This window comes from Eumetopias jubatus, unplaced genomic scaffold (assembly GCF_037043125.1).
Source record: "Eumetopias jubatus isolate StellerSeaLion01/CBP00866 unplaced genomic scaffold, mEumJub1_p1.0 scaffold_2, whole genome shotgun sequence".
Lineage (NCBI taxonomy): Eukaryota > Metazoa > Chordata > Mammalia > Carnivora > Otariidae > Eumetopias > Eumetopias jubatus.
Window position 1 is genome coordinate 36,967,190 of NW_028274808.1, and position 15,797 is coordinate 36,982,986.

The window sequence follows — 15,797 nt, forward strand, 5'->3', positions numbered from 1 at the left end:
TGAAAGAACTGAATACATGTGAGCATGGGAATAAGAGATTTCACTATTACCTATAATGTACACATTTAGAAAAATATATTAAAAAATGCTTACATGTGTGTCACTCATGGTGAGAACCTAACTGTTTATATGATTCTCAGAATTTCCCTTTTTTATTTTTAATCAAAAGAAAAAAGTCAATATAAAAAATCTGAGACTAATATAAAATATGCCCTTTGGGTGATAATGATGTGTCAATGTAGGATCATCAATTTTAACAAATGTATCATTCTTGTGGGGCATGTTGATAACAGGAGAGGCTCTACCTGGGTGGGGGCACGGGGCATACAGAAACTCTCTATACCTTCCACTCAATTTTGCTGTGAACCTAAAACTGCTCTGAAAAAATAAATATTAAATAGGAAACAAGAAAATGCAAAAAGCTGATAATTGTTTGGACAAGTTATTTAGGGAAAATTGACACAAAGATGCAATATAATATTTTAGCACATCTCACATACTTTTGAAAATCTAAACTGATTTCAGAAACTGGCAATTTCTCTCAAAATCCTAATACAAAATGTGAGTAATAAAGAAGGTTGTTGTGAAAATTAAATCAGTTACTACATGCAAATTGCTTAGAAATATGCCTGACAAGGAATGCCTGGGTGGCTCAGTTGATTAAGCGACCAATTCTTGATTTAGGCTCAGTTCTTGATCACAGGGTCATGAAATCAAGCCTCACTTTGGGCTTCAGGTTAGGCATGGAGTCTGCTTAAGATTCTCTCTCTCCTTCTCCCTCTGTCCCATCCTGCCCCCCCCACTCATGTGCACACTCTTTCTCTCTAAACAGAAAAAAAAAAAAGAAAGGAAGGAAGGAAGGAAGGAAGGGAGGGAGGGAGGGAGGGAGAGAGAGAGAGAGAGAGAGAAAGGAAAGAAAGAAAGAAAGAAAAAAAGAAAGAAAGAAAGAAAGAAAGAAGAAAGAAAGAAAGAAAGAAAGAAAGAAAGAAAGAAAGAAAGAAAGAAAGAAAGAAAAAAAGAAAGAAAACAAGAAAGAAAACAAGAAAGAAAGAAATATGCCTGGCAATTGGTATATGCTCTATAAATGTCAGTTATTTTTGTTGTTATTATTATTATTGCTATTATTACTGTTATTCATACTTCCTGATTCAGAAACCCATTTCTTGATATCAAGCCTACAAAACAAAATCTCTATTACATAAGATAGACATACAAGGATGTTTATTGCAGGACTCTAAAGTGATAATTCCTGCAACTAACTTCATTATCTATCAATATTACATACTATGGAATGTTATCTATTAAAAATGAATTAAAAATATATACATAGAGCAAGAAAATGAACACCATTATTAAATAAGACCTACTAGTGGCAAAACTGTATTTCTATTTGTGTAAAACAAACTTTATTGATTGGTTTCTATATGTTTTATCTAAGGGAAAGATGAAATTTAGGATAGAAAATGGTAGAAATATAAACACATGATTATTATTGGTTTCCTCAAAGAGCAAAAGTAAAAAACAAAATTTAAGAGATTAAATTATTATACCAAGATGAGAAAAAAATGGTCTAATATCAAGTAAAACGCTTAAAGTCACATAAATATGTAAAATGACATGAAGACAAACAAAATTAAACATGTACAAATAAAATTACTCCTTTCATTGATGTTTTTATGGTTATATTTCAAGGAGTTACATAGAATAATCTTAATTTATCTAATATACATTAATATTTATATCATTAAATTAGAATTAGGCTCCAATATTAGATTTAAATCTCAAGATGAAGACTTGAAATTTTAATCTGTCATAAATCACAAAGATATAACATGTTAAATAAATACAACAGTCAAGCTCTTGTTTAGGCTTAACATAGGGTAGTAATTGTGAAAATTGAAGAAATGAAAGAAGTGTATGAAAAGAAAAATGGTCACTTACTGTTTTTTAAGATGAAAAGTATATGTTTCCCTTTCAATTTTGATGGCATATGTGACCTAGAGCAATGTATTCAGAGAGAAAGTAATTAGTAGAAATCTAAAATTCTTAATTCAAAAGCTATAATTTCTTAAATATAAGTACTTATTCATGTAAACAGATGGTATCACACATGTCCCAAAATTATATATACATGCATGTTGACTATGTTTCTTCAATCTTGGAATATATGACAGAATTAATTGTAATTCAATATAAATAAAATCAAGGAGTCTAAATCTATTTCTAAACTAATAGAATGTCATTAGAACTTACTATCATAATGAAATTTTAATTTAAAATGGTTACATTTAGAAATTTGAGTAATCTTTGAAGAAACTTGAATTTATCTTTTTTCTACTTTCCAATTTCTAGCCCAAATAAATTGAAAATTAAAGAATATAGCACAGGTAGTGGGGAGCTAAGATAGCAGAGTAGTAGGAGGACCCTAGGCTTGCTTCATCCCTGAACACAGATGGATAACTATCAAATCATTCTGAATACCCAAGAAATCAATCTGAGGACTGCGCTAGAGAGAAGAAGCCACACTGTGTAAGGTACAAGGTGTGAAGACATGGTTTAAGGGAGAAACAGATTGCAGATACTGCAGAGGAGAGGGAGCCCTGGTCACAGGGAGAGCCGAGACAGAGAGAGGAGCACACAGGGGATAGCACTTCCCCAAAGCCATTGACTGGGAAAATTTTCAGGAGGTTTTACAGGAGGTTTTAGGATTTTCAGGAGGTTTTACAACCAGTGGGGCTCAAAGACTGGCGTTTTAGATTTAATGGTGTAGCAAGTGTGGAGCCTGGAGGGCGCTGCAGTGCTCCTGTGGAGAAGGAGAGCAGATAGCCCAGATAGAAGGAGGACAGACAGCGTGATCTGAGGTTCCCCGGAATGCACTAGGAGAGACCATTCCCCCTTCTTGGGGTGCATCTGGGAGAGGCGGCATTGCCTTTCTGGGGTCAAAAGAGCCAATGTGCACCATTACCCTCCCTGCCCCTCAGCATCGGTGCAGAGACACTGCTGAGGGTGCCTATCCTGGACTCTGGCCCTTTGTTGCACTTTACTCCAAATTCTGTGCCCCTTTGTGCTTTGGTGTGACTACACTTCTGGGATGAACCTACATCAGTCCCAGAACAGTGAGACCCTGCCCCAGAGGAACAGCGTGAGTCCACACCAGCCCAGGTCCCTAAAGTTTGGAGTTTTAAAACTCAGCCAACCTCCCTGGGATAGAGCCCAAGGTGCACTGTGCTGTCAGTCAGGCAGGAGGCCAATGCAGACAGGGTAAAGGCAACAATCTGAGGGATGCCTGGGATACATGAGGGGAGATTGTTTGCTCTTCAGGGAGGACTTCCTTGGGAGCAGCAGGTGCGAACTCCCCTCTCCAGGGACGAGGGAGCTGGCCGGCACCATTTCTCTCTCCTGCCCCTCAGCATAAACTAACTTCATAAGCAGCGCTCCACCAACATTGACTGCCTAAGCTGTTATACCAAGTACCACAACCCTGTGCTCTGCAGGTATGGCTTTTCTCAGGCAAATGTACCTGAGAACCAGAGCAGCGGGCCCCTCCCCAAGAAGACCAGCACAAACCCCTGCACACAACATGTCTACTGACCACAGAGTTCTGCAAAACATCTCTTAGGTCTTTTTTGAAAAGCAAACAAGAGCACACCTAGTTAAAGCGCCACACTCTGGCCAAGCTCCAAATATCCCCTCAGGCAAGGAGAAACTGCAGAAGACTGACATGAGGGAAAGAGCAACCAAACCACAACAGCAGAGTGCACAAAGCACACACCAGAGACACTTCCTGAAGCACCAGGCCCTGGACTGTATCTTCTTCATGAAACCATCACTCCTGGGATCCAAAACCTAACAGGCTTTGCTAACACACAGAAGACAGAGACCTAGAGAAAAGCCAAGATGGAGGAATTCATCCCCAAAGAAAAAAACAAGAGAAGGTCACAGCCAGGGATCTAATCAAAGCATATTTAAGTAATATATCTGATCCAGAATTTAAAGCGACAATCATAAGAATACTAGCCGGGCTTGAGAAAAACATAGAAGACACCAGGGAGTCTCTTACCACAGAAATAAAAGACCTAAAAATTAGTCAGGCCAAAATGAAAAATGCAATAACCAAGATTCGAAACTGACTGGATGTGATGACCACTAGGATGGAAGAAGCAGAGGAATGATTAAGTGATACAGAAGATAAAATTATGGAAAATAATTAAGCTGAAAAGAAGAGGGAAAGAATATAGCACAGGTCCCCTTTTCAGATTAAAGGAAGTATCCCTAACTATAAGAACACTCTTCTCCCTGTCCTCTTTAGGAATTGCCTCAGCTACAGAGGGTCACCTCACACCAAGTCACAATTTTCTAAGACAGCCCATATTTAGTGAGAACCCCCTTCATCCCAACTCCAGATATTGATGGGCCATGCTAGCTTCACATGTTGTTGAGACTCAGAGTCTCTCTCTCCCCCTTCCCACTTCCTCCCCTCCCCTTCCACAGGGGCTCATCACAAGAGCATACCCTAATAAACTGCCTTCACAGGAATCTTCTCAAAGACTGCATCCAAAAGAACCCAATCTGTGACATCATCATAAAACATACACATTCTTCACTGCATAGCATGTGGTCAATGTGAGTAAATTTTCCACTTTGCAAAGAATGTGAATTTTGTCATTAGGTACAGTTTTCTGCGTAAGTCATTTTAAACCTCATGTTCAGTCTTCTGTAAGTTTACAGCTATTAATAAAGATGTGTTGACATCTCCCCAATTTATTGTGATATTATTTCTTCCTCCTTTTATCTGTATTTTTTGGCCTTACATATTTTAGAGCTCTGTTTTTTAGTACAAACAGATTTAGTAGGGTGATATCTTCAGGATATCTTGATAAATTGGTCACATTATCATTAAGGTAACTTTCATCTCTTAAAGTGCTTCTTTAATTTTATCTGATATTGTTATAGTTGCACCAGCTTACTTTTGATGTTTCACTTTTTTTATTTTTTAGCATTTGACCCATTCTGTTGTAATAAGTAGGCTTTCTAAAAAGTTTCATTATCATTTAAAATTTAGAGAGGCTTTCTGAAGGACAAGAGCAAGTTGCAATTTTCAGAGATTTACTAGTATAAGGATGTCCCTCAAATCATTTATTTCACAATGGTATTGTTAACAGTAATTGTATAGATGCAAACTAAATGGAAAACAAATTGATTTAAGTACTACTTCTTTAGTATCCCTCTTCTTTCTATTGTTTGAGAACAAATCAGTATAATTTCCCTTCTATATTATGGATATTAGGTAGTTAATGACATCACCATATACCCAAGTTACTCAAAGCAGAAACATGGTCTATATAATAGCCGTTCTATGTCTTACATTTTAAACCCTACATTTTAAATATTTTTCTTAATTTTTTTATATTTTAAATTACTGAATAAAATGGAAATAATAGGCACCCCTGTGTTATTCTGATCCTAAAATGGAATGCTGTAATGTGTAAAACATTAAGTATGATATTAGGTTATATATGGCTTTGGTTGGTACTGCCCTTGTTCCCTGGATCCATTTAAACACATTGAGGCCGTTCTCTTCTGAAGGGAAGAATTATGGGCATATTTGGTGAATATGTATGTATGAATGTATGAGTAATTTTCTAAAATGTTCTTTTGGTCACATTCATTGATATTTTAAAATATGTTAGTGTGATAGGTTAATACATTTTTCTACTATTAAAACATCCTTCAACAGAGGAGAAAATCTATTTGGTTATAATGTTCTACAATTATTTGCTACTTTCACTTTTTAAATATTTAGTTGAGTGAAAGGAACTATAATTTCCCTTTCTCATACTTTATTTTTTCCCTGTCAAAGGTACATTAATATTTTTAAAAAATTACTAAATGATCAGAAGGATTACTTGACTTATGTTCTATTCTGTGTTCCAGTCTCTGAAAAGGACACATCATCCTTCCTTGAATTTTTAAAAAAATTTTTCCTAAAAATTTAAAACCAGGTCACCTGGGTGGCTTAGTCAGCTAAGCGTCCGAATCTTGATTTTGGCTCAGGTCATGATCTCTGGGTCCTGGGATCGAGCTCCATGTCAGGGTCCATGCTGGGTGTGGAGCCTGCTTAAGATTTTCTCTCCTTCTCTCTCTGCCCCTCCCCTAGGCTTGCTGTCTTTCTCCTTCTTCCTCTCTCCCTCTCTCTTTTAAAAATAAATAAAAAATAAATAAATAATAAAAACAAAACCATTTGGCTAAAAGGATTTTCTGGCAATTTATTTAATTACTAATTCAAATAATTATAAGTGATTCTCATGATTATAACTGTAATCTGTAAGCAGATATTGTATTTCTACCTGAGTCAAAAGAAATGTATTTAGGTAAATATATCAAGATTACAGACTTATACCAAACCTACAAATAATAACAAAAATTAAAAATATGGCTGTGCATATATCTAAAAATTAACTCAGTTCAAATTTAGTATCTTTAGAAACTTAGGTGGACATTTTCTTTCTTACCAATTTTCTGTGCTACCTATAAGTCTCAGAAGAAGACAGAGAAAAGAGAGCAAAAATTTTATTGAAGAAATAATAACTGAAAACATCCCTAATCTGGGGAAGGAAACAGACATCCAGATCCAGGAGGCACAGAGAACATCCATTAAAGTCAACAAAAGCAGGTCAACACCAAGATATATTGTAATTAAATTTGCAAAATATAGTGATAAAGAAAATGTATTAAAAGCAACAAGACAAAAGAAATTCTTAACTTACAAGGGAAGGCCCATAAGGCTAACCGGAGATTTCTCAACAGAAACTTGGCAAGTGAGAAGAGAGTGGCATGATATATTCAGCGTGCCAAATGGGAATAATTTACAGCCAAGAATACTCTATACAGCAAAGATATCATTCAGAAGAGAAGGAGAAATAAGAATATCCCAGAATTTGTGATCACTAAACCAGCCCTGCAAGAAATATTAAAAGGGACTCTTTGAGTGCAAAAGAGAGACCAAAAGTGACAAAGACAAGAAAGGATCAGAGAAATCACCAGAAACAACACAAAATAAATAATGAAATGGCAATAAATACATATCTATTAATAATTACTTTGAATGTAAACAGACTAAATGCTGCAATCAAAAGACATAGATATCAGAATGGATAATAAAACAAGATGATCTATACGGTACCTTCAAGAGACTCATTTTTAGACCTAAAGGCACCTGCAGAAGAAAAATACGGGAATGGAGAAATATTTATCTCCCAAATGGATGTCAAAAGAAAGCCAGAGTAGCAGTACTTATATCAAATAAACTAGACTTTAAAACAAAGACTGTAACAAGAGACAAAGAAGGGCACCATATCATAGTAAAGGATACATTCTGACAGGAGATATAACAATTGTAAATATTTATGTACCCAACATGGAAACACCAAAATACATAAAACAATAACAAACATAAAGGAACTAATAATAATGCAATAATAGAACACTTTAACACCACTCTTACATCAATTGACAGATCAACTAAACAGAAAATCAACAAGGAAACAATGGCTTTGAAAGACACACTGGATAAGATGAACTGAACAGATAAATTCAGAACATTCCATCCTAAAACAGCAGAATTCACATTCTTTTCAAGTGCACCCGGAACATTCTCCAGAATAGATCACATATTAGGTCACAAATCAGGTCACAACAAATACAAAAAACTGAAATCATATCATGCAACTTTTCTAAAGACAACACTATGAAAGTAGAAGTGAATTACCAGACAAATTCTGGAAATACCACAAATACATGGAGGTTGAAGAACATGCTACTAAGCAGTGAATGGAAATCAAAGAAAAAATTAAAAAAACACATGGCTGAGTAATATTCATATATATATATATATATACACACACACACCACATCTTCTTTATCCATTCATCTGTTGATGGACATCTGGGCTCTTTCCATAGCCAAACTATGGAAAGAGCCAGCTATGGAAAGAGCCATAGGGGTGTAGGTGCCCCTTTAGATCACTTTTGATCATATTTGTACTACTGGAAAGAAACATTGGGGTGCAGGTGCCCCTTTAGATCACTTTTGATCATATTTGTACTACTAGTACAAGTTACTAGTGCAATTGCTGGGTCATAGGGTAGCTCTATTTTTAACTTTTAGAGGAACCTCTATACTATTTTCCAGGGTGGCTGTACCAGTCTGCGTACCCACCAGCACTGTAAGAGGGTTCCCCTTTCTCCACATCCTCACCACCATTTGTTTTTTCCTGACTTGTTAACTTTAGCCATTCTGACTGGTGTAAGGTGGTATCTCATTGCAGTTTTGATTTGTATTTCCAGCCATTAAAAAAAATGAAATCTTGCCATTTGCATTGATGTGGAACTGGAGGGTATTATGCTAAGTGAAATAAGTTAATTAGAGAAAGACAATTATCATATGATTTCACTTATATGTGGAATTTAAGAAACAAAACAGAGGAGCATAGAGGAAGGGAGGGAGAAATAAAACAAGACCTAATGAGGGAGACAAACCATAAGAGACTCTTAATCATAAGAAACAAACTGAGGGTTGTTGGAGGGCAGGGTTTGGGGGCTAGTGTAACAGGGTGATGGGCATTAAGGAGGGCACATGATGTAATGAGCACTGGGTGTTATATAAAACTGATGAATCACTGAACTCTGACTCTGAAACTAATAATACATTATATGTTAATTAACTGAATTTAAAAAAAAGATGTGGTGTATATATACAATGGAATATTACTCAGCCATCAAAAAGAATGAAATCTTGCCATTTGTAACCATGTGGATGAAACTAGAGGGTATTATGTTAAGTGAAATAAGACAGTTAGAGAAAGATAAATACCATATGATTTCACTCATATGTGGAATTTAAGAAACAAAACAATGAATATAAGGGAAGGGAAGGAAAAATAAAATAAGCTGAAAAGAGGGAGGCAAACCATAAGAGACTCTTAGCTTTAGGAAACAAACTGAGGGTTGCTGGAGGGGAGGAGGGTGCGGGGGATGGGGTAACTGGGTGACAGACATTAAGGACAGCACATAATATATGAGCACTGGGTGTTATATGCAACTGATGAATCACTAAATTGAACTGAAGCTAATAATACACTATGTGTTAACTAAATTGAATTTAAATTAAAAAAAAAACCACACGGAAACAAATGAAAATAAAAACACAGTAGTCCAAAACCTTTAGGATACAGCAAAACCAGTCCTAAGAGGGAAGTATAAAGCAATACAGGTCTACCAAGGAAGCAAGAAAAATCTCAAATAAACAATCTATCCTTACATCTAAAGGAGCTTAGAAAAAGAACAACAACTGAAACCTAAAGGCAGTATAAGGAAGGAAATAGTAAAGATTAGAGCAAAAATAAATGAGACGAAAACTAAGAAAAAAAAATAGACTAGATCAATGAAACCAGGAGCTGGTTCTTTGAAAAAAATAACGAGATTGATAAAAGAGAAAGCAACCAAATAAATAAAATTATAAACAAGGGAGGAAAAATAACAACCAACACCATAGAAATACAAATAATTATAAGAGAATATTATGAAAACTATATGCCAACAAATTGGACAACATGGAAGAAATGGACAAATTCCTAGAAATATAAACTACCATAACTGAAACAGAAAGAAATAGAAAACTTGAGCAAACTAATAACCAGCAAAGAAATTAGATCAGAAAACTCCCAACAAACAAAATTGCAGGGTGAGATGGCTTCACGGGCAAATTCTACCCAATATTTAAAGAAGAGTTAATATCTATTCTCAAACAATTCCAAAAAAGTAGAAAAGGAAGGAAAACTCCCAAATTCATTCTATGAGGCCAGCATTACCCTGATACCAAAACCAGATAAAGACTCCAATAATAAAGATAAGTACAAGCCAATATTCCTGATGAACATGGATGTAAAAATTCTCAATAACATACTAGGAAATCAAATTCAACAATATATTAAGGAAATCATTCACCACAGTTGTAGGATTTATTCCTGGGCTACAAGAGTGGTTCAATATTTGCAAATCAATCAATGCAATACACTACATTAATAAAAGAATGAATAAGAACCATATGATCCTCTCAGTAGATGCAGAAAAAACATTTGACAAAGTACAATATCCATTCATGATAAACACCCTCAAAGTAGGTTTAGAGGGAACATACCTCAACATAATAAAGATTATACATGAAAAGGGCACAGCTAATTATCATCCTCAATGGAGAAAAACAGAGCTTTTCCTATAGGGTCAGGAACAAGACAAGGTTGTCCACTCTCACCACTGTTATTTAAATAGTACTGGAAGTCCTAGCCTCAGCAATCAGACAACAAAAAGAAAAGGCATCCAAATTGGCAAGGAGGAAGTAAAATTTTCACTATTTGCAGATGACATGATCCTCTATATAAAAAACCCAAAAGACTCCATCAAAAAATTGCTAGCACTCATACACAAATTCAGTAAGCAGTAGGATACAAAATTAATGTACATAAATCTGTTGCATTTCTATACACCAATAATGACACAGCAGAAAGAGAAATTACAGAGTCAATCCAATTTAAAATTGCACCAAAAACCATCAGATGCCTAGGAATAAACCTAACCAAGGTGAAAGACCTGTACTCTGAAAACTATAAAATATTAATGGAAGAAATTGAAGATGACATAAAGAAATGGAACGATAGTCCATGTTCATGGACTGGAAGAACAAACATTGTTAAAATATCTATACTACCCAAAGCAACCTACACATTTAATGCAATCCCTATCAAAATACCAACAGCATTTTTTCACAGAGCTAAAAGAAACAATCCTAAAATTTGCATAGAACCACAAAAGACCCCGAATAGCCAAAACAACCTTGAAAAAGAAAAGCAAAGCTGGAGGCATCACAATTCCAGACTTCAAGTTATATTACAAAGCTATAGTGATTAAAACAGTATGGTACTGGCACAAAAACAGACACATAGATCAGTAGAATAGACAACCCCGAAGTAAACCCACAATTATATGGTCAATTAATCTTCAACAAACCGGGAAAGAATATCCAATGGGAAAAAGACAGTTTCTTCAACAATGGTGTTGAGAAAATTGGACAGCAACATGCAAAAGAATGAAACAGAACCACTTTCTTACACCATACACAAAAATAAACTCAAAATGAATTAAAGATCTAAATATGAGACCTGAAACCATAAAAACTCTAAAGAGAACACAGGCAGCAACCTCTCTGACATCTACCATAGAAACTTTTTTCTAGATATTTCTCCTGAAGCAAGAGAAACAAAGGCAAAACCAAACTATTGGGATTTAATCAAAATTAAAAGCTTCTACTTACTTAGTAAAGGAAACAATCAACAAAAGTAAAAGGCGACCTATGGAATGGGAAAAAAATATTTGCAAATGACATATCTGAAAAAGGGTTAGTATCCAAAATATATAAAGAATTTATCAAAGTCAACACACAAAAAACAAACAATCCAATTAAAAAATAGGCAGAAGACATGAATAGACATTTCTCCAAAGAAGACATCCAGATGGCCAACAAACACATGAAAAGATGTCAACATCACTCATCATCAGGGAAATGCAAATCAAAAGTACAAGATGTCACCTCACACCTATCAGAATGGCTAAAAATCAACAACACAAAAAACAACAGGTGTTGGAGAGAATGTGGAGAAAGGAGAACCCTCTTACACTGTTGGTGGGAATGCAAACTGGTGCAGCCACTATGGAAAACAGTGTGGAGTGTCCTCAAAAAGTTAAAAATAGAACTACTCTATGATCCAGGAATTGCACTACTAGTTATTTACCCAAAGGATACAAAAATACTAACTCAATGGCTTACATGCACCCCTATGTTTACAGCAGCTTTATCTACGATAACCAAATTATGGAAATAGCCCAAGTGTCCATTGATTGATGAATGGAAAAATAAGACACACACACACACACACACACACACACACACACACACATACACCACACACACACGGAATATTACTGAGCCATAAAAAAGAATGACATCTTGGCATTTGCAAGAACATGGATAGAGCTAGAGAGTATTAAGCTAAGGAAAATAAGTCAGTCAGAGAAACACAAATACCACATGATTTCACTCATATGTGGAACTTAAGAAAAAAAACAAAAGAGCAAAGTGGGGAAAAAAGAGAAAGAAGGGCAAATCAAGAAACAAACTCAAATTATAGAGAACAAACTGATGGTTATCAGAGGGGAGATGGATGGGGAATGCATTGAATAGGTGATGGGTGTTGAGTTTGAGAAGTTCTTTATAGATCTTGGATATCAGCCCTTTGTCTGTAGTGTCATTTGCAAAAATCTTCTCCCATTCCATGGGTTGCCTCTTTGCTTTGTTGACTGTTTCCTTTGCTGTGCAGAAGCTTTTTATCTTGATGAAGTCTCGAAAGTTCATTTTATTCTTCTTTATTCTATAGCTCTCCAATTTTCTCAGCACAATTTATTGAAGAGACTGTCTTTTTTCCATTGAATATTTTTTCCTGCTTTGTGGAAGATTATTTGATCATAGAGTTGAGGGTCCATATCAGGGCTCCCTATTCTGTTCCATTGGTCTATGTGTCTGTTTTTGTGCCAGTACCATGTCTTGGTGATCACAGCTTTATAATATAGCTTGAAATAAGGCAATGTGATGCCCCCAGCTTTGTTTTTCTTTTTCACCATTTCCTTGGTGATTCGGGATCTTTTCTGATTCCACACAAATTTTAGGATTGTTTGGTCCAGCACTTTGAAAAATGCCATTGGTATTTTGATTGGGAAAGCACTGAAGGCCAAGATCTATAAAGAACTTCTCAAACTCAACACCCAAGAAACAAATAATCAAGTCAAAAAATAGGCAGAAGACATGAACAGACACTTCTCCAAAGAAGACATACAAATGGCTGACACCTGAAAAAGTGTTCATCATCATTAGCCATCAGGAAAATTAAAATCAAAAACCATACTGAGATACCACCTTCCACCAGTTAGAATGACAAAAATTGACACGGCAAGAAACAACAAATGTTGGAGAGGTTGTGGAAAAAGGGAACCCTCTTACACTGTTGGTGGGAATGCAAGTTGGTAGAGCCACTTTTGAAAACAGTGTGGAGCTTCCTCAAAAAATTAAAAATAGAGCTACTCTATGACCCAGCAATTGCACTCCTGGATATTTACCCCTAAAACACAGATGTAGTGAAAAGAAGGGCCATATGCACACCAATGTTCATAGCAGCAATGTCCACAATAGCCAAGCTCTGGAAAAAGCCGAGATGGCCTTCAACAGAGGAATGAATAAAAAAGATGTGGTCCATATATACGATGGAATATTACTCAGCCATCAGAAATGATGAATACCCAACTTTTGCATCAACATGGATGGGACTGGAGGAGATGATGCTAAGTGAAAGAAGTCAAGCAGAGAAAGTCAATTATCATATGGTTTCACTTATTTGTGGCACATAAGGAATAGCATGGAGGACATTAGGAGAAGGAAAGGAAAAATGAAGGGGGGAGATCGGAGGGAGAGATGAACCATGAGAGACTATGGACTCTGAGAAACAAACTGAGGGTTTTAGAGGGGAGAAGTGTGGGGGGTTGGGTTAGCCTGGTGATGGGTATTAAGGAGGGCATATACTGCATGGAGCACTGGGTGTTATATGCAAACAATGAATCATGGAACACTACATCAAAAACTACTGATGTACTGTATGGTGACTAACATAATAAAAAACAATAGGTGATGGAGATTAAGGAGTGCACTTGTGATGAGCACCTGGTGTTGTATGGAAGTGTTGAATCACTATATTGTATACCTGAAACTAATATTGCACTGTATGTTAATTGGAATTTAAATAAAAACTTATAAATAAATAAAATTAATGGGCACAAATTATATGTGTCATAGAGATGTCACAGAAATTATACTTAGTGAATCATTCATTAAAATCACACTGATATGAAAAGAGCTTTACCATTAAAAAACATCATGTGCTACCTAGATTTGACAATGTATGTTTTATTTTAATCAGATTAACAATATCGGTACTTCCCCTTTAACAAAGACATATATGTATATATATACCCAAATTTGGGCATGAAGAAGTTCTTTATATATTATCATTTTAAAATCATGTTACAAAGTACATTTTATTGTGACCTCACAAAGAATACTTCAATAGTCCAGTAACTGTATATATCATTTTGTGTGATACGGATTTGGGGCACTTTTTTCCAGAGTCTGTGTTTTAAAGTAGTTTTTTATGTTCATGTATTACTTAACGAATGAAAAAAAAACACTTGCTTTCATTCAGACAAAAGTAACACAGTAATTAGGGCACAAAATTTCAAAGGGATATATGCATGAATTGATTTGGGTCATGTAGTCCACTAAAAATAAAGCATTTATAAAAAAGTGATTTCTTAATTACATGTGTTTCTGAAACTTCACCATCACTGGTATTTGTCTCAATCTTCCGTGGCACTGTAATTTGTAGAAGCGATGCTTCAGGATCTACAGTAAGGAAAACATGTGTGAACATTCCCCAGTGCCTGGCAGCAACCTTAATTCTTCTCGTGTCCTGTCACATCCCGTCACTCTTTGAACTTCCAAGCCCCAACACAACACACACACACACACACACACACACACACACACACACACACACACACAGAGGCACGCACTCACCCGCCACAGAATCAGACTTTGTATATTCCAGAAAGAGGCTCCCTCCACCATCCATACACTTTGGGGTGTGACCCATCCAGAGACTGAGACTTATTGACCTCAGCCCCAGCAGGTTAAGAAGTACTGCTCTTAAGGCCCCACCTCCCAGAAGATGCGCGCCCTCTCCTCCAAGTGCGGGGTCCCGCAAGTGAGGGGCAACTGTCCCAGTCCTGCTCCGAGCCCTCCAAGCAGCAGGCCCAGGAGGATCCTGACTCTAAGTGGGCTCTGACAAGACCCTGGGCTCTCCCCAGCCAGACCCGGGGTTCTGGAGCAAGGTTCTGGGGCCCGCCACGCCCAGAGGCTCTGCGACAGGTGACCCTCTATGGAGGAGGGTCCTTCACTCACGATGGCCCGCGGAGGTCAGCCGGCCTAGGCCTGAGAGGATCAGCAGGAGAGACAGCATTGCGGGGCCTGCCGGCCTTGTCACGGTAATGGCTGTTAGCTGCGGAACGGCAGCCGCACGCGCGGGACCTGCGTTCCGGGCGGGTGGGCCTGCGGTCTGCGCCAGAGGCTGGGAGGGGGGGAGGGGGGTGCGGCTGCTCCGCCCACCCCGCCCCCTCTGCGGACCCGCCGGAGCAGTAGCGGTTGCAGTACCCGGCGCCCACCCACCGCCCGCTGAGCTCAGGAGGCACACGCCGACCTGTCCTGCTGCCCACGTGGGCTTGGGCTTTATTTTCCAAAACGCGGACATTGGAAGCGCGTTCAGGGATGACGTGAGGGTCATAAAGTGCATATTCTCCTCTGGAAATGGGCCATCTGCTGGTGAAGTGCTTGGCAATGTTAATAGTTCACGTCGTAGTTTTCTTCACAGTAGTGAAGGAAAACAGAAAATGGAAACTATCTACCGCTGGATTTCTAATTTAAGTCTCATAAACAAATACACATACGTGCATAGAGATAAAGAGTGTAAAAAAAATGATACTAAACCAATTCCGTGGTAGATAACTTTGTTTCTTAGAAGACACTTTAGTTGGGTGCCTGGGTGGCTCAGATGGTTAAGCAACTGCCTTCAGCTCATGTCATGA

The 15,797-nt window shown here is 37.2% G+C and overlaps 1 protein-coding gene across 1 annotated transcript in view; it reads right to left on the reverse strand.

Moving 5' to 3' along the window:
* Positions 1-15,175, reverse strand: part of LOC114224854 (A disintegrin and metallopeptidase domain 3-like) — a 165,222-nt gene extending 150,047 nt beyond the window's left edge. Inside the window, exons 1-3 of the mRNA XM_088021314.1 lie at positions 15,118-15,175; positions 14,477-14,559; positions 1,942-1,997 (exon numbers count right to left, since the gene is read on the reverse strand). Of these exons, the coding sequence (XP_087877440.1) occupies positions 1,942-1,997; positions 14,477-14,559; positions 15,118-15,175 (197 nt within the window). The remainder of the gene's footprint in view (positions 1-1,941; positions 1,998-14,476; positions 14,560-15,117) is intronic.
* Positions 15,176-15,797: the final 622 nt, after the last annotated feature.